Source organism: Molothrus aeneus, chromosome 3 (assembly GCF_037042795.1).
Source record: "Molothrus aeneus isolate 106 chromosome 3, BPBGC_Maene_1.0, whole genome shotgun sequence".
Classification (NCBI taxonomy): domain Eukaryota; kingdom Metazoa; phylum Chordata; class Aves; order Passeriformes; family Icteridae; genus Molothrus; species Molothrus aeneus.
The window spans coordinates 109576724-109596206 of NC_089648.1; the positions used below are offsets into that span (position 1 = coordinate 109576724).

At 49.6% G+C, this 19483-nt stretch overlaps 1 protein-coding gene across 2 annotated transcripts; it reads left to right on the plus strand.

Moving 5' to 3' along the window:
• Nucleotides 1-19297, plus strand: PAQR8 (progestin and adipoQ receptor family member 8). Of its 2 annotated transcripts, none has more exons than XM_066547602.1 (2): nt 1-103; nt 9664-19297. In XM_066547602.1, exon 2 carries the CDS (start codon nt 9700-9702, stop codon nt 10756-10758), a length of 1059 nt encoding a protein of 352 aa, XP_066403699.1. In that variant the 5' UTR covers nt 1-103; nt 9664-9699; the 3' UTR covers nt 10759-19297. The 2 variants fall into 2 exon arrangements, with proteins under 2 accessions (XP_066403699.1, XP_066403700.1); XM_066547603.1 differs by lacking the exon at nt 1-103 and adding an exon at nt 104-142.
• The last annotated feature ends 186 nt before the right edge of the window (nt 19298-19483 follow it).

Here is a 19483-nt window from a genome sequence, read left to right on the forward strand (position 1 = left end):
CGGGGGCTCCCGGAGGCGGCGGCGCCGGGACTCGGCAGCGGCAGCGGGACAGGGGAGGGGAGAGCGGACACCGAGGGGACACCGAGAGCGGGCACTGAGAGCGGTGAGTGCGGGACGGGAGAGCCGACACTGAGTGCAGGGGGTGAGTGCGGCCACTGAGTGCGGGCGGTGAGCGTGGACATGGAGAGCGGGAGAGGGAGAGCGGGCACTGAGAGCGGACACTGCGGGCGATCCCCTCCCTGCGGTCCCCTCCTCTCCCGCCGGGACACCCGAGGGTCCCCGGGGAGTTCCCGGCGCGCTCCTGCATCCCCGCCGCTCCGGGAGCATCGTTCCCTGCGGAAAGAAGCGGGATGCGGGATGGGTGCGGGGTTGGTCGGTGTGCGGTGCCTGGTGCTTGCAGACACCCCTGGGATGCGGGGGGATGCGGGATCTTTCCCTCCGTGCCACGCACAATTGTGGTTCATCCACCCGGGGTTGGTCCAGCGGTCAGGTGGGTGCTGGAGAAGAGCTTAAGGAGGGCAGGGATGAGCAGGGAGACGCGGATTTTGCCTTAAATTCCCCCGTTACCGCTATCTCAAGGGCTTCCTGAAGAAGAGAGGTGGGCAGCGGTTTTCCTGCGTGTTTGTTTGAAATGGCTGTGGGCGGATTTTCCTTTAACGACTTTGACACCCGGGGAGCTGCGGAGGCCACGGGAAGGAGATGCATAGTTCAGCCGTGAGCTGGGAGAAGAACCAGCTCCCGGTGTTTGCCTTGGAGCTGCCGCCTGCTCCTTGCGCAGACACGAGAGAGCTGGGGCGCGTCTCCAAAGGGTCACCGAAGGATTGTTCCCTGCTGATCTTCTCCAGGACACTTCGGGGTCATGTCCCTCCCCCCTGTTTTCCTGGCTGAAAACACCACAAGCATCTCACTTTTTTTTTCTTTTTTTTCTTTGGTTTTTTTTTTTTTTTTTTTTGGTTGGTTGGTTTTTTGTTTGTTTTTGTTTTTGTTTTGTTTTTTTTTTCAGGAAGTGGAGGGAAATATTGTGGACAGTCTTAAAGTGTTCTGGTTTTCTTGAACACAAATATATAGATATATAAGTTCAGGTAAACATTTAACGGTTGTTTGTTTTGGTGCCAAACCAATTCCTCCCTGGCATGAGCAGGGTTGGGTTTGGAGCATCCTATTAGCTGTGCCAGGGTGACACACAGGGGCACACAGGTTTTTACTGGGATGGAGAGGTGCACTTGTTGTGGGATTGTGGCTTCAGAGCTGGGAAATTATTTAAATATCGCTAGTTGGAGGATTTTTGGGTGGGATGAGGCTTGGAGCAACCTAGTCTAGTGAAAGGTGCCCTGCCCATGGCAGGGGGTTTGGAATGAGATGAGCTTTAAGGTTCTTTCCAACCCAAAATAGTTTGGGATTCTGGGATGGTTTGCTGCAGATGAGGATGAGGAGTGTAATGCTTCCCTGGCAACAGTCATTGAAAAAGAGCAAAGTTACAGAAAGGTCTTGAAAAAGGATGAATCCAGCAGGTCTGAAGTCTGGTTTTGCCCTCTGCCAGGGGACAGGCAGCCATGAATTCTGAATTCTAGCAGCAGACTGTGCTCCTGCCTTGGGGTGCTGTGGTGATATGTGCTGCAAACAGTTCTTAGAAAGCCACTCCAGGGCTCCTCAGGCCAAACCACACAGTTGCACATTCCCTCCCACGCAGCTGGGGAAGGTGTGGGTTAACAGCCCTGCACCCTGCAGGATTTTCTGTTTCCTGGACATTAATTGCTTTTATTTGTTTATGCTGAAGCTGCAGCCGCAGCCTGTGGCCGAGCTGAGGGCTGTGTCCCTGTGGATGCAGGGAGGGATGGCAAGGAGGGATGGCCACAAGGGAGGGATGGCCACAAGGGAGGTGCCACCACCAGGTCACGTGCATGAGCTTGCAGCTACTTGCACATCTTGAGTCAGGCACCAGCTTAATTTTTTATCTGCCAGTTTATGGGGTAACCCTTGCTCATGGGGTCAGACCAGTGGCCCTTTAAGTGCATAAACAATTAATCATTAGTAAATTTCAGATGAATAAATACCCAGGGAGGCTGCTGGAGGCTGCAGCTGTACACATGCCATACCTTATAAGCTTCATCCTTCATAGCATCATGGAATGGTTTGGGTTGGAAGGGACGTTAAAGATGGTCCAGTTCCAAATCCCTGCCATGGACTGGGACACCTTCCACTAAACCAGATTGCTCCAAACCCTGTCTAAGCTCACCTTGGACACTTCCAGGTAGTAAGGGGAAGCTTGCTCCCATCTCCTTCCCACCCTCCATGCCCCACCAAATCCTTGGGATTGGGTAGGGTTCTAAGCAAGTGAATGCAGCACAGCCTGCATGCCTTTTGGGGAGGGAATCTGCCATCTGCCTCTTCCTTGGAGCTTTGTAGCATCACTTCTGTCACTGCAAACCTAGAACCTGGCTGGGAGAGGCCATGGGGTTAAATGGGACGAGGTCCAGGATGGGGACAATGACTTTTAGTTCAGGGGAGAGGAGAGCTCCCAGGTCCATGGGGTTGGCTCAGGGCTGCAGTCTCTCCCTGGCAGTGCCTCCTCTGCCCGCAGCAGCCGCAGGGCTCTGCATGATTTATATACATTTTTTTCTAGTGACCAAAGCTCTAAAATCCACAGCCTAAAAAAAAAAAATGATGGTTTTTGTGCAAGAGGCTTTTGTGGATGACAGCAAAGCTGAGCAGCTTCAGCCCAGAGGTTTTTTGGGGATGATTTGAACCCACAAACAGCACATGGGCAGTTTGGTTTGGTTGCTCTGCCCGCAGATGGTTCCAGGGTTGTCCCATCAGCAGATGGATCTGAGCAGGGAGGGATTGGCTGGTTTGTTGAGGTTTCCCTGTGCTAGCAGGAGTTCCCAGTTCTGCACTGAAGGAAGATTAGTGCTAAAGGAAGTTTAGGAGGTGAGAGTGGGATGTCACTGTGACAAATCCAGGCTCCTTTTTCAGTCAGTGCAGGGGGAAAACCCCCAGGCACTTTGCTGACACAATTCCAGTTTCTGGAAAGGGTCAGTCCCAGTCCATCAGATGGTTGAATACAGCTGGCAGGGACTGGTGGGGGTGGCAGGACCAAAACCATGCCCAGGGGTGTGCTGACAGTTCAGCAACCTGATGGTTACAGTTTGGGACTGTGTCCCAGTCTGGTTTGATTCCTGGTGTACTCATCCAGGGATTTCACAGCCACCTGAAATCCAGCCCCAAAGCATCAGATGCTGTGTGTTGTTTGTGTGTGGGAAAAGAAAGTGGTGAAGGGATCAGGAAAGCACAAACAGCAAAGGATTAGTGAGATCAGGAAGAAAAGCTGCAGAATATTACCTTGCTCTTGAGCAAATTTTGATACAGAGGGAGTGGATTTGCCAGAGGAGGGAATCCTCAGCCAGGAGAATTTTTAAATTTTTTTCCAGGAATTATTGGCTGTGTTAGCAGCAGCATCACCGAGCTCTAAGCTGGGTTAGGCATGAGGAAACTGCAGCTGTGCTATCTCAGCAAACCAGAACTGTGCCATTCCCTAACATGGTTTGGGAGATAGCACAGTGCAGGAGTTGTTCCTGGCTGACAGTTTGTGTGTGGCCCCCCATTTGAGGGGTGCAGCAGCACAGGAATTGTCAAGCCAGCCCAGCTGATCTCTGAGAACCTGATGTTGTGAAAATCAACCCCCTCCTTGCACGTGATGCTTGGATTCTCACAATAAAGCCACCAGCCACATCCAACCTTTGGTTTCCTAATTTTGGGGTTCCATTCCCCTGCTTTGGTCCCCCAAACACCACAGGGCCTCAGGGGTGCCCCCCTTGTTGGGATGCATTTGCAAGCAGCTTTGTTTTTGCTCTGTGCCCTCCGAGCACAGCGTTCCCTGTGCTGGCTCCACTGCTGTCATCCCCTGGCCCCATCCCAAAGCTCAGGCAACGCTGAGCCCATGTCAAGAGGCACTTGCTGCCCAGCAGGGCTGAGCTGGCTGCTGGCCCAGCTTGCTGCCAGGCCAGGAATTGCAGGGGAGCTGACACTGCCGTGGCTTCCGTGGGGGATCCTGCCACCTCCCACTGGCTTTCATGGCTCGTCTCCCAGCATCACGGGACGTTCGTTTCCTGAGGGATACAAGCTTGGACAAACCCTGCTTGGGCTGCACTCTGTGTGTGTGTGTGTGTGTGTGTGTGGAGAAGGGGAGAATTTGAACCATCTTCTTTTATTTTAAATTTTCCACAAGGTTATTTTGACCTTTTTTTTTTCCTGAAGAGGTCAGGTTGTTTTAAGTTGTGCCTTTCAGTAAATCACATGGCACCACCTTTTACTTTCCAGAGCATCCCAGCCTGTGCAGGTCCCTGTTGGAGGAGTAACTGGGCTGATGTAGATCTAACAGGGTACCTAAGTGCCTTGAGGGAAATAAAATCTTCTGTGCAATTCACTGTTAAGTAGTCCCAGCACTGCCCAGTGCATTATGAGCATGAGATCTCATTTCCATCAGGCAGATGAGGACTGATATCCCCATTTCCTTGATGGGAAAGTGTAAGCCCAGTTTAGAAAAGCCCCAAACACCTGGCCCCTCTCTGGTTGTGGGGATTTCCACTTCTTTGATGCTGGAGAGTCAATAAGTTCTTCACACCCTGCTGCCTGTCCTGGCAGGGCTGGTCCCTGGCACAAACCATCAAATCATGGAATCACAGAGTAGTTTGGGTTGGGGGGGACATTAAAGCTTACCCAGTTGAACCCCCCTGCCATGGCAGGGACACCTTCCCCTATCCCAGTTTGCTCCAAGCCCTGTCCATCCTGGCCTTGGACACTTCCAGAGATCCAGGGGCAGCCACAGCTCCTTTGGGGAGCCTGTGCTGGTTGTAAATCCCATGTAAATCTCAGTAACTCCCCACAGAAGGTGTCTGAGCTCTGGGTGTTCCTGCTGCAGTCTGGAGCAATGTTGGTCCCTAAATGGGTGGCAGAAGGAAGCAGGTAATACCAAGACTGCACAGGAACTGCTTCTTGAGCCAGTCCATGGTCTCTTATTTTCTCAGCTCTGGAGGGGCCTTTCCAAAACATGGGGCAAAAATAGGATGGAGGAGCTGGCACTGTGCTCCCAGGATGGTCTTTCAAAGTTTTCTCCCTCTTTAGTTTTCTCCCTCTTTCTCCCTCAAAGTTTTCTCTCTCTTTAATTAAACTATGCTCAGGGAGGACCAGCCTTCAGACAACAGGGTTTGGGATTGGGTTTATCTAGTGCATCTGAGCTGGGTGCAGCCCTGGTGCAGCCTCTCCCAGAGCTGAGCTGCTCCCTGCCATCCTGGTGCACTGGGAGCTGTGACACCAAAGTCAACCCCATGTAGGAATGGCTCACAATAAAACCCCAAAAGCTTCAAAATGACCTGGAGTCCCCCCTAGGACTTTTGCTCAACTGCCAGAAGAGAGGAATTCAGGCATTAATCACCTGCAGCTCTCCAAACCAGTCTGTTATTTTCATGCTGTCCACAACCACTATTTCTTTTTTTCTTTCTCTGTTTTAAATGCCACGCATTTATTAAAGACTTCCCCAAAGCAGAGTACCCCCGGTCCTCCCTGCTTTGTTTACCAGGAATTACTGCCTTTTTGGAAGCCTGTGTAAACCTCTGATGCCTGAATACCAGCCTGCAAGTAAATCTATCACATTGGTCCAGCCTCAATCCCAGACAGTGAACTCGGGGGCCAGACTGGTGGGAAAATCGACCGTACTCTGTAGGAAATTTTCTCATTCAAACCCTTCCATCAGACTGTGACCAAAAAGCAAAAGAGCTGGGAAAAAGCTCGGGTTTCCAATTACCCTCTTCAAAAGGGAGAGAAAAATTGGAACAGGATCGTTCTCCTCCTGTGCCGGGAGTTTTTATTGTGGATGTCATGATCCAGCCTGGCCATCATCCACGCCCTCCTTCTCGCCTTGCAGCTCCCTCCCTGAACAAACGATACTTGGTTGCTGTTAATTGGGAGCAGCCAAAATAACTGAATCCCCCGGAGATGGGAGTGAGGACAGAATCTCAACGAGACACCCCGCCGATGAATGTGGCTTTCAGCTGCTCCTACGCCCCCGTGAAGGGAAAAGAATAGGGGCTCTGTGAAAGTGAAACAGCCAGTGCTGACCTTGGGTTTCTGGGTTGGTGTTTTTTGTTGTTTTTTTTTTCTCTTTCTCTCTCTTTTCTAACGTTAATTGCTCGTCACTTTGTCCCATCACATGATCGCTGGAAGCTGCCAACTCGTTCTCACTCACTCATATCACAAGGTTTGAAATAAGCAGGGTACCAGGTTCCCGATTTAGCATTGCTCAGTCCAGTATCAGATGTGTTTCTTGTGATTTCGGACTATTATTTTGAAAATCTCTGTCCCTCGCAGCCTGTTTAAAAATGGCATTTTCCAGCTCTGAAAGCCTGCCTGGAATAATCTGTGCTGTCAGGGAGATGTGCAGTGCCCAGGCTCTCTGAGGCGATGCTCGCTGCATGCACTGAGCTCTGGGGATGAGAGACCTTGGCAAAATCCTGGCACGAGTACGAGCGGTGCAAGCCAGAGCCAGGCTGTGCCTGGGACAGAAGCTGCCTGTCTCTCTCACACCCTTGTCAGCATGCAAAGCAGGCAGGCCATGGACTGCATCCCCATCCATTCCTATTCCCAGGCTCAGCTGCCACCCTCCCATGTGTTGCCTTTGTACTTTACGTGCAGTTTTCAGCAGGTTTCTCCACAGGAGATGAGCATCTCTGCAGGTCTGTGCCCTCTTGCCCTATGCTTGCAGCTGTGCCCTCTTGGAGCTGGTTTTCAGTTCCTCTTCTGCTGGGATTCACTCTGGCATTACTCTGTTCTCTCCAAGATGTAAGGAACTTCAGCATTGTCCTTTCTTCTTCTGCCTCACCATCATGATCATTGAATCATAGAATCCCAGGATGGTCTGGGTTGGAAAGATCATTTTGTTCCAACTCTTCTGCTATGGGCAGGAAAAAATTCTTCCCCGTGAGGGTGGTGAGGCCCTGGCACAGGTTGCCCAGAGAAGTTGTGGTTGCTCCATCCCTGGATGTGTCCAAGTTTGAATGGGGCTTGGAGCAACCTGGGATAGGGGAAGGTGTCCCTGTCCATGGCAGGAGGTTGGAATGAGGTGATCTTTAACATCACTTCCATCCTGAAGCACTCCACAATTCCATGATTTATGAATGAACTCCACTAGCTACAAGAAGCCAGAACAGACTGGCTGTGCATTGGAACAGGGCAGAGTGAGTGTTGCCTCCAGTTCACACCTTGCCCTCACAGGACTGCCCCAAAGTCAAAACTTGCCTTGCCTGCCTAGATTTTGGCATGTAACTCCACGGGAATGCACAACCTGCTAAATTAACTGCATGTCCAATCATAGATCAGGACCCTGCAGACCCTTAGAGAAACAAAATCTTAACATTAAGAACATTAACTGCCCAGCAAGTGTGCTCCCTTCATCATTATACATTTGTGAAACTAAAACAGCATTTCCAGGGACCACTTTGTCTTCTGTGGCTAAGGCAGCTCCATCAAACACAGCAGACAAAGTCCCCTGTGACAAACAGAGGAAAAAACCTCCAGCCCTGAGAGATGCTAAGGGAGAAAGCCAAGGCAGTGTAGGGCAGAAAGAATTTTCTGGAAAATGAAACCTAATTATGACAGCTCCCCTCTGCTAGAATACAGAAGCAACGTGAAAATATTTTGTTTCTTATCAGATGCTTTGGGTTTCTACAGGAAGTGAGACTTGCTGCCTGCTTGAGAGTCTGCTCTGACTTTGCTCTTTGTGCTGTCTCACCCTGGGACTGCCAGGTCCCACCTCCTTGCTTTCAGAAACTCTCTCATGGTGTTTAACACTGTCCTGTCCTCTGTATCACAGCCTAGCCTGCATCATGGAATCATGGACTGGTTTGGGTTGAAAGGGATCTTAAAGCTCCTCTAGTTCCAGCCCCCTGCTATGGGCAGGGACACCTTCACTAGACCAGGTACCCACACAAACTACTGGTGTCTCACCTCTGGACACAGCTGGTAGGAGAAAAATTGCAGCAGGAGAAAAATTGGCTGTTTTCCACACTCAGGCAAAATACTTACTTGTGGGGTTTTTTCTTTCTTTTTTTTTTTTTTTTTTTTTTTTTTTTTTTTTTTTTTTTTGCTACCTCCATCCCCTGCAGCTCCAGTTGTGTGCATATAAGCTTAGGAGACAGATTCTGCTCCTGAAAACCTTTGTGCATTGATTTCACAGGATTAACCACAGCCCTGCACAGTCTGGTGGGGCCCCATCAGCACCAATTTCAGTTTAACATGGGCATTTGTGATGAATTCTCCTCTATTTTGTATGACACAAACAGCAGCAGGGAAGAGAGCTATCTAGGTTATTGGGAAACAGGGGGTACTGGGAATTTATTTAATGCCAAGAGTTGTTCTCCACACATCAGGATCCTGCTGTGCCCTGAATCTGAATCTTGCCAGCCAGAGCTTAGCAAGTCTAGAGGTTACCAAGGAGCAGAGCAGCAGAGGAGTGCCCAGCACAGGGTTTGGCTGCTCTGAGCATCCAGGGACTTCTCTGGCAGTCCCTCAGCATTGGCTCCATGGATGCTCCCAAGGCTCTGATGCTGTACCCAAACTGCAGCCAGCTTGGATGTGAAGCCTCTCATTTCTTCAGTCCCTCTCAGTCCTGATGCTTCTTACTTGTGGAGGGATGAGGGCTGCAGGTTTGGTACTGTGGATTTCTCCACTTCTCCCTCTGCCATACTCACTACAGTAATCCATGGGCAAGCTCTGTGACAGGGAAGGTTGAGTTTCTTTGCAACCTCCATGATTTGTTTGGGACCCTCTTAACTCATGTGCAGACAGGGTCTTTATCCCTTAGATGAGTAATTTACATCCCAGTTTTGTCCCTGAGCATTTTGTTCTGCGGTAAGGGGTGAAAAATCACCTTCATAAATCATCAGATGCTTTCTTGCCAACTATCTGCTTCCTGCAGCCCCTTGTTGGCAGCTTGTGGCTCCTGAACACGCTCCAAGCTGAGTGCCTGAGGAAGTGGGGAGGAAGGGCAGGCTTGTGACATTGCTGTGCCCATCTGATGCAGGCTGACCTGCAGGGACAAAGCTCTGCCATCCCCCTCTGTGCTGAATTTAGGTCAGGGAACAGATATCCCTGGGAATCTCATGCTGCCTCAGACCCTTCTCTAACTTCCCAGGAGATCTGGTACCCCTAAATTTGACAGTATTCATAAAATCATGGAATGGTTTGGGATAGAAGGGACCTGAAAGACCATCTTGACCCAACACTCTGTCATGGGCAAGGACAATTTCCACTATCCCAAGTTGATCCAAGCCCCGTCCACCCTGGCCTTGGACACTTCCAGAGATTCAGGGGCAGCCACAGCTTCTCTGGGCACCCTGTGCCAGGGCTTCACCACCCTCAGAGGGAAATATTCCTTCCCAATATCCCATCTATCCCCACCCTCTGGCAGTGGGCAGGCATTGCCCCTTGTCCTGTCCTTCCAGGCCCTTGTCCCAAGTCCCTCTCCAGCATTCCTGGGGCCCCTTTAGGCACTTGTGGGTGCTCTAAGGGCAGTGTCTCCATGGTGCCATTGTTAATCCCGCCGGTAATGGCAGCATGCTCTTCTCCCCGGTGCACCACCATTAACATTTCCTCTTTCTCCCATCCCCTCAGGGCAGGAAGAGGCGTTCCCTGGTGCGGGGCTGAAGGATGACAGCCATCCTGGAGCGGCTCAGCACGCTGTCCCTGAGCGGGCAGCACCTCAGCCGGCTGCCCCGGCTGCTGGAGGACGGCCTCCCCAAGATGCCCTGCACGGTGAAGGAGTGCGAGGTGCCGCAGCTCTTCCGCGAGCCCTACATCCACAGCGGGTACCGCCCCACCGGCCAGGACTGGCGCTACTACTTCCTCAGCCTCTTCCAGAAGCACAACGAGGTGGTCAACGTGTGGACTCATCTCCTGGCGGCGCTGGCCGTGCTGCTGAGGTTCAAGACGTTTGTGGAGGCCGAGCAGTTGCTTGTGGATGCGTGGTCCTTGCCATTGCTCATCTTCGTCCTCTCTTCTGTCACCTACCTGACCTGCAGCCTCTTGGCCCACCTGCTGCAGTCCAAGTCGGAGCTGTACCACTACACCTTCTACTTCGTGGACTATGTTGGAGTCAGCATCTACCAGTATGGCAGTGCCTTGGCTCATTTCTACTACAGCTCTGACCAAGCCTGGTATGACAAGTTCTGGCTTTTCTTCCTGCCAGCAGCAGCTTTCTGCGGCTGGTTGTCCTGTGCTGGCTGCTGCTACGCCAAATACCGGTACCGACGGCCTTACCCCATCATGAGGAAGATGTGCCAGGTGATCCCAGCAGGGCTGGCTTTCATCCTGGATATCAGTCCCGTGGCTCACCGGGTGGTTGTGTGTCACCTGGGGGGCTGTGAGGAGGATGCTGCTTGGTACCACACATACCAGATACTGTTTTTTCTTATCAGTGCTTATTTCTTTTCCTGCCCTGTCCCTGAGAAATACTTCCCTGGCTCCTGTGATATTGTTGGCCACGCCCACCAGATCTTCCACACCTTCCTGGCCATCTGCACCCTGTCACAGCTGGAGGCCATTCTTTTGGATTACAAGAACAGGCAGGAGATTTTCCTGAAGAGACATGGGCCTTTGACCGTTTATCTCTCCTGCATCTCTTTCTTTGGCTTGGTGGCCTGCAGTGCCATCACAGCTTACATCCTGCGATGCAGGATCAAGGACAGCCTGGCTAAAAAGGACTCCTGAGAGTCACGGACGTGACAGGCATGACATCACCAGAGAAAATCAAGAAAAAGGGCATAACATACTAGAGACATGACTGTCTTACTTGCCTAACACGCCGTGACTAACCAGGACCCTGGATTCAGATGAAGGGCTGGACACTTCATGCTGGATGCATTTTCACAGCAGGGATTGCCTTTTGCCATCCAGGGGGGGACATGGAGTGTTTTAAGCCAGAACAAGTCACTGAACCAAGGATGCTGAAATAGGCAGAGGTTCCTTGTTCATTCTGGTAGAGCTGTGGGTGAGACCTTGCTGAAGGTCAGGGAGGGCAGCCTGGAGGCTGTGGGACTGCAGAAGGGTGTGCCAGGGCTCACAACACCATGAGGAGCTCAGCTGGATGTGATGACCTCTCTGGGTTCAGCCATATCTGTGTGAGAACTGTTCCTGTCAAAGGCAGTAGGAAGGTTTCAGGAAGTTTGTGTTTCTAGGGTTCGGGTGTGAGGGCACATGTGGCACTGTGGCTGCTAGAATCCTTTTCCTGTTCCAGCCAGGCTCTCTCTGAGCTCCCCTTGTCAAGGGTGTCAATGCCAGGTCACTTAGGTGGCTTTGGGAAAACATCTTTGGAGATCCTGGCTTGACCTGGGGTCCTCTGGGACAAACTGGGTCTGTGTCATCTGTCCAGGGAGTCTGACCAACCTCTAGCAATGTCCATGAAATGTGGACTTGGATGGGATCTGTTTGATACAGGAAAGGCTCTGGTCCTCCAACAACACTACTGTGGTCATGGCCAAAAGGGTGTGAAGGTGAAGGAGTCTTATTCCCTTCTTAATGGTGCTTTGTGTCCTTGATGAGCATTGTGGGAAAGCTGACCTTGGAGCTTCAGGGTTGCTGTTTTATGATAAGTGGGGCTGTGACTCTGGCAGGTTTTTATCAGTATTAGATGAAGGTGGAACAGCAAAAGTAAAGGAGAGTAATGACATTAGAGTCCTGCACAACCTGGGGAAGGCTTGGCCTTGGGACTTGGTGATTCCTGTGGGGAGTAGCAAAGATAGTGGTCAGGGTCACTTAATGTCCATGGGTCACTCCTGTCCAAGGTAACAAAGGCTGGATTACCATGTCCCCCACTAGAAGAATCTATTCTGTGCTGGGCTTGGGGGAATATCAAACCTGGAGCCACCAAGGAGGATTAAATCCTTGCTAAAACCAAGGAATCCATGGGATCTATCCCAGCCACGGATTTGTCTCATTGAGCCCAAGGGCAGGCAAATGAATTGTGATTGCTGGTTCTGAGCAGGCAGAGTGTAGGGTTGGGGATATGGTTGGTGAGGACAAGCACTGATTTCTGCACTTCATCTGTGTTTCAGCTCTTGAGGTGTGTGTGTGTTTTCATGTTCCATGCATGTGCATGGGACTTGTTATCCAGAAGGGCTTTGCCTTGGGATTTTAAATCTGCAGAGCCTCCTAGCTGGGTTAAGATTAACCTGAAGGAAACAGTGCTGTCCTGCTGGAGGAGCAAGGTGGGCTGGACAACAGATTTGTTAATAGGTGGTGGAAAACAGACCTGTAGATTGGCACTTTGCTGGTCCTGTGTTTAGTAGGTAAATTTGGGACTCATGGCCCTATAGAAAATTAAATACAAAGGGAGAGGGAAGTAAGTTTGGTATAGGAGTATAGGAGAGGAAGTCATAGGAAAGCCTTCACGAGGTCATCAACTCCACCCTTTCTCATCAGTCCTGGTCTGAGCTTAGAAATTAATTACTTGATTTCATAGGGTGTTTTTGATGGTACAGATGGTACAGCCATGCTGACCTAGAAGAAAATCTGCCTCAGGGGAGATGCCAAGCAGGGGTGGTCCCACTTGCACCTCGTTCAACCTCTTCCCATGCACAGAAGTTCATCTCACCACAGAGTGAGCCAGTGCCAGGAGAGGGACCTTTGGGAAACCAATCCTACTGAAAAAATGTCAGTAATTTTCGGCTGGTTTTAAATCTGAGCCAACTCACTTGGACAATGCAGCTGCTGGCAGGGAAGGGCTGGATTGGAGGCCAGCAGCAGTTCTTCCTTGCATGGCAGCTGGCTGCTCAACTCACTCAGCTGCACTGATGGACTGCTCCCTCCATGGCCTCTGGCTTTGTTTGTGGGTCTCCTCCCAGTTTGAGAAAAGGCTTCCAGTGCAAGCAGCTTTTTCTTGCAGCCTAATTTGCCTTGGTTTTGTGGTGGGTAAGGCAGCACAAGGCACTGGGTGTGGAACTGACTGGATGGTATCAGTGGGTTCCTGTGCAGAAACAAAGGTAAATCGGGCTGGTCCAGAGCTCATTTCTGAGATAAAATTAAGAAGAATTGGGCATGGCTGGTAATAGCAAACCTGCTCTGATGCTACCTGGAGTTACATTGGTACCAAAGGAAGGGATCACCCAGGTGTCCCCTTCTCTGAGGGTTTGAAAACAGATGACGTGCCCTGCCCTTGTTGAAGGAGGGTGAGTACGGTAATTCTGTCTCATTCAGGGACAGGGAGAGGAGCCCCACATGGCTCTTCCAAGGTACTTCTGATCATATCTGGTACTTCTGATCATATCTTCTCCTCCCTGGCTGAGCAGAAGTGGGCAGTGGAGCAGTGGTGTGACAGTGGAGGTGGTTTTGCACACTCCCACGTTTCCCCTCAGGTGAAGCCGAGCCCATCTCCGTGTGGCCCTGCACTCCCACCTGGAGCTGACTCCTGGTTACGATGATGGGTGGAGTGAGCTGGGATCTACAATACAGATCTGTGCTGCTGTGAGGATGCGCCCTTGTGTCACAAGGGGCTCACCAACACTGGAGCTTCCTTCATCCCTGTCTCCATCCTCCTCTTCCTCCAGCCAGCTTCTTTCTTTCCTTCATCCTTGTGCCTTACGCACCTAGCTGCCTTCCTGGGCAGACTCCACCTGCAGTCTCAGCTGCAGTCTCAGCTGGGAAGTGGCTGTGGAAGCTTTGCCAGTGATCCAGAGGACACCAGGGCTGGATCTGGAAAAATCCAAAGTGCCTCTTTGATAAATGCTCAGCTTGTCTGAGCCCCGCCAGGAGCTTCTCCTTGGGCTCACTGCTTGGAGCAGGTCTCCACCACCCTGGTGTTCCTAAGGAGGCATGCCTGGGAAGAACGTACCAGTGGCCAGGCTTGGTGAAGAGCTGACCACCCGAGATCCCTCAGGGATCCCTGAGGTCACAGTCCTCTCCCTCAGGAATCTCTGGTCCTGAGCAAGTTCCTTCAGATCTTGCAAACCAGGACAGCTCCTTAGAATTCATCCCAATGTGCCTTGTGCTGTTTCTTTTGGGGATTAATCCTGAAGGAACCTGAGGATCAAGGGCAGCCTCTTCGCTGTCTGCTCCATGCTCCATGGTTGCTGTTAACAACAAATTCCCACTGACAGGATTTGCTCCGTGTACAGAGCAGGAGGGGAGGATGGAGACAGGTGCCTTCAATTTGTATTTATGCCTAATTTGTGTAACAAGGCAAGGACAGGTTCCTCATGTGCCTTGCAATTTACATCTTTTACTGACAAGATTATTTTTAAGCACTGTTCATTACTAAACAGAAGTACAAAAGAGTTTGTATTTTTTTCCTTTGGGAAACAGGGAAGGATATGAGTGTTCCTTATTAACCATCCCCTTCCCAACTCCCACCTGCTGACTTTGTATTGTTGAAAACATTGACAATATTTTAAGCTTTGTACTGTACTGATCTTTATTTAAAAACTTTAATGGGAAAAAAAAATCTGTGAAAGCAAAACAATTGGTGTGGTGTGAAATTCCCAAATGCACAACTGCACAGCTACAGAAGGTTATGAGTCATTAGAAAAAAATGGGGATAATAATTACAGAGAGGATATATTAGAGAGATAATAATTACAATAATGAACAATAAGGTGTGGTTTTATATGTGCATCTCAAAGCACTTCCAAGGTTTCTTGTTACCTTTTGGATTTCATTCCCTTTTCACAAGGGAAGTGCAGAACTGCCCTGACTCTGATTAGAGAAATTTTAGTTCATCATCCACAATCACATAAGGGTTGAGTTTGGAAAAGATCTCTGGGGGCCACTTGATCCAACCCTCAGCTCAAGCAGGGCCACTCAGAGCTGGTTGCCCAGGTCCATGTCCAGATGGATATTGAATATATCCAAGGATGGCAACTCCATCACCTCTCAGGACAACCTGTGCCAGTGCTCAGCCACCCTCACAGTAAAAAAGTGTTTCCTGATGTTCAGAGGAACCTCCTGTGTTCCAGTGTGTGCCTGTGCCCTCTGGTCCTGGCCCTGGGGCCTGGTACAGAGCCTCATCCTGTCCACTTTGCACCTTCCCTTCAGGGATTTATATACACCTTTAAAATCCTTTAAATATTGCCTGACATGATCCTCTTCCACCAGGTACATGTTCCCTGCTCCAGCCCTTCTCCCTGCTCTCAGGAACCAGGGATTCCTGAAGGCTTATCCCATTGGTAAAGACTGAGGTGAAGAGGGCTTTTCCATGTTCTCTGTAACCAGCTCCCACATCTTACTGAGCAATGGGCCCACCACATTTTCCCTACTCTCCCTTTTGTCACCCTGTAGAAACCCTTCTGGTTGTCTTTGGTTTTCCCAAACAGATTCCAGTTGGACTTTGCCTTTCCTCATCTCCACACACTCAGATAATCTCTGTATTCCTTTCTATCCACGTCCTTGCTTTCACCTTCTCTCTGCTGCTTCTGTGTTTGAGTTTTACCAGGAGCTCCTTGTTTATCCATGCAGGCCTGCTGGCATTTTTTCCCAGCTTCCTGCTCATTAGAATGGATTGTTCTTGAGCTTGGAGATGACTCCTCCCAGGCCTCTTTATCCCAGGGGACTCTACCAAGCGGATAGAGGCCTTTGAAGAGGCCAAAATCTGAAGGCTAGTGTTTGATGTTTGCCTTCCTCCCTTCCTTCAGGATACTGAGCTCCTCCAGCCAGCTCTGCTTTTGACCCCCACATTTCCAGTAAACCATGAGTCTGACGTCCAGCAAAGCACCTCTCCTTGTCAGCTCCTCCATCACTTGGAGGAGGGAGTTACCACCACTGCATTCCAGAAATCTCCTGGACTGAAAATCACAGAATCGTAGAAGGGTTTGGGTTGGAAGAGCCCTTAAAGATCATCTCATTCCAACCCCTTGCCATGGCCAGAGACACCTTCTACGAGACCACGTTTCTCAGGGCTCCATCCAACTTGACCTTGAATGTTTCCATGGATAGGGCATCCACAGCTTCTCTGGACAACCAGTGCCAAGGCCTCACCAACCCCACACTAAATAATTTCTTCCTAATACCCGATCTAAATCTACTCTCTGGCTTCACTTTGAAGCCATTTCCCTTTGTCCTGTCATTACATGTTTTCTAAATAGTCCCTCTCCATCTTTCCTGTAGGCTCCCTTCAGGTACTGGAAGACTGCAATTAGGTTACCCCGAAGCCTTCTCTTCTCCAGGATGAACAATCCCAATTCTCTTGGCCTTTCCTCTTAGGGGAGATGCTCCATCCCTCTTTTCTTGTCCTTCCAGCAGGTATCAGGGTGGCTGAAGTCCCCCATGAGGAGCAGGGTCAGTACAATATCACCAAAACTGGTTATCCCTTGAACCCTTCCCCTGTAAGCTGTTGGCTCATCATCCACTCGGAATTCCAGGCACTCCAGCTGCTCTCTCACTACAGGGCAGCTCCCTCTCCTCACCTTTTTGGCTTGTCTGTATCCCTCCATTGCAACACTCAGGTCGTGGGAGCCATCCTACCACATCTTCCTGATCCCAACAAGATCATGGCCCTGCAGATGCACCCAGATCTCTGCCTTGTCAGTCCCCACACTGCTGGTGTTCTCTACACACACTCCAGAGACACACCCCAGCACACTGACTTCCCGGATTTAGGGATCCCAGTTTTAGGGATTTCTCCATCATGGTGTTTCGTTGATTTTCTGATCCCTTTCTGTCATATTGCCCCAGATCCTCAACTCATCAACCTTATTTGGGAGGGTTGTGTGTGATCACATACATAATTCATCAATTTTTCCCTGAATTTCAGAACTTAAAACCTCTAGAATATCATTTATTTTTCCTTCCAATAACCAGTAATTTTAATTATTATTTCTTAATACACCATGCAGACGAAGACTTCTGCAGGTTGTGTTTTCACCCACCAGAGGGCGAGATATCTCCGTCTGTGTCCTCCACTGCCACGAAAGCAGAGCCCGATAAAGAATTCCTTTTGCCTTTCATGAGTAGATAGCAGGGATGTGGGAAGCTAAAAAGCTCATCCTAACCTTGGCAAGTCAGACTTGTCTGTACAGAAGTTTTCAAGGATGAAGCTTAATCTATATCTTCACTTTAATTCCTCGTTTCTCCTTTCTCCTGCTTTACAGTCACTATTACTAAACGCCACATTCTGCTACAGCTTTTCTTCTACTTCCTCCTGTGGAATCCCAGAATAGTTTGGGTTGGAAGGGACATTGAAGATCATCTCATTCCAAACCCGTGAGCAGGGACACCTTCCATTAAACCAGGTTGCTCAACCTGGCCTTGGACACTTGGAGGGACAGTGCAGCCACAGCTTTTCTGGGCAACCTCCCCACCCTCACAGGGATGAATTCCTTCCCAATATCCCATCTAACCCTGCCCTCTGGCAGTTTAAAACCACAGCCCCTTGTCCTGTCACTGCATACCCTTGTAAATAATCCCTTTTTGGCTCTCTCAGAGCCCCTTTAGGCACTGGAAAGGACTTCCCAGAGCATTCTTTTCTCCAGGCTGAACATGCCTAGCCTGCCATCTTTACAGGCTGTGCCACACAGCCTTGTCACAAATTTGCAGTTACTGTCCTTGTGGATGATCCTTGGCACACAGAGCTGGCTTTCCTTCTCTGAGACAGGCCCCATTCCCTGTTAAATGCTGCCTGGATATTGCAGCTTGAAAAATCAGAGCAAGGGCTTGATCAGGGTCCTGCTCCTAAGTCTAAGTCAGCCATCACACCAGCAACTTTGCTGTCTTCCAGATTCAGCTCTTCTAGCCCTGCTTGGCCTTCAGTTCATTATTTTCCTTTGTAAGCTCATCAGCCTCATTCTTTATCTCCCACCGTCTGGCTTTTTTCTCTCTCCCACACCGTGCTCAGACAGACGGTCTGGCTGCAATTCTCCCTGCTTAACTTGTGCTTACAAAACCCTCGGATCTGCCGCCTGCCCTTGAATCACAGCCTGGCTTGCCTGGTGTAGTGGTGATAAAGAGAACAAAGCAAAGATGCACAAAAATCTTCTTTTTCATGGAATCCTAGAAGGTTTGGGTTGGAAGGGACATTCAGGATCATCTCATTCCAACCCTCTTGCCATGGGCAGGGACACCTTCCACTAGACCAGGTTTCTCCCAAATCCTGTCCAACCTGGCCCTGGACACTTCCAGGGATGAGGAATCCACATCTTTTGGGGAATCCACGATATCTATAGGCAACAAATAACTTCTGTTTTCCATGGTGATAGATTTAGCTGTTTTCTCTCTTGCATTTGGGAGTGACTTTTGCAGATCCACCTTTTCCTTGATGGTATCCTTGATGCTTCTTTTTGCCCCTTCCTCCAGAGATAAAAACCGTGTTTGAAAGAGAGGAATTATATCTGTGCTACATGTGAAAAATACACTATTTCACAACTATATACATTTTTATACATGTATACATACATCATAAACCAGCACAATCACTTCTGTTAAAATATTTCAATCACTCCAGGTATGGATTTGTCCCTTCAGAGCTGCTCCTCACTCTGGGCACTGCACAGGGCAAGGAAAACTCCCCGAAAAGCAGCAGTCCAGATGCCACCACCCATTTGGGAGGCCAAGATGTTTTAATGTAAGGGAGTTATGAGGGGCCACGAGGGAGATATGAGGGGGCTCTGAGGGGCTGGGAGGGGTGTAAAAACGCCAATCACTTTTTTTTTAAATTTTAAAAATTTAATAGTAATAACATGGTTATATAAATAGTAATACAATTAGAGTAATAATAATTTGGACAATTTGAATTAGGACAATATGAGACAATAAAGACAGAGTTACGGACGTCCGGGTAACTTTTTCTGGGCAGCACGATCCCGAACAAGGACACACATTAACAAAGGATTAACCCTTAAAAACAACAGCCTGTTGCATATTCATACAACTCATACATGATGCATAAATTTCATTAAAATACAGGATTCTGTCTGGTCATCGTCAACTTCTTCCTCTGAATCCTAACAGTGCCTTCGAGGCAGGAAGAAGTTCGTTTCTTCTGATAAGAGGGCAATAAATTCTTTTTCTCAGAAAGATTTAGGTGTCCTGTGGCTGCTGTCTCAGTGAGTCCTTTCTTTAAAAAAGTATCCTACATAGCATAGTTTCTATTTTAACATGTTGTTATAACCTAAAACCATATTTAACACACTACTTAAGAGAATTAATACAGCATAACTTTCTGACATAACACATATAATATTCATTTTAATATTTGTGAAAAGCCAGTCATAAAATGCGCATTTTTCACTAGGGGAAAATCCCAAATAAAACAGGATTAAGACTTTCCACGTCTTTTTTTCCACGCCGCGGGGTCGGACTCCCCTCACAGCGCGGGGGGGGAGGGGGCGGTTCGGCCCCTCAGAGCCCTCCCCGTTGCCACGGCAACCGCGCGCCCCGCGGCGCTCAACGCGCATGCGCAGAGAGAGGCACAGCGAGAGGTGCGAAGGGCCCTGCGCATGCGCACTGAGCT

Excerpts from the sequence above, each read along its gene's own strand:
- PAQR8 (XM_066547602.1), top strand. The coding sequence starts at position 9,700 with ATGACAGCCATCCTGGAGCGGCTCAGCACGCTGTCCCTGAGCGGGCAG.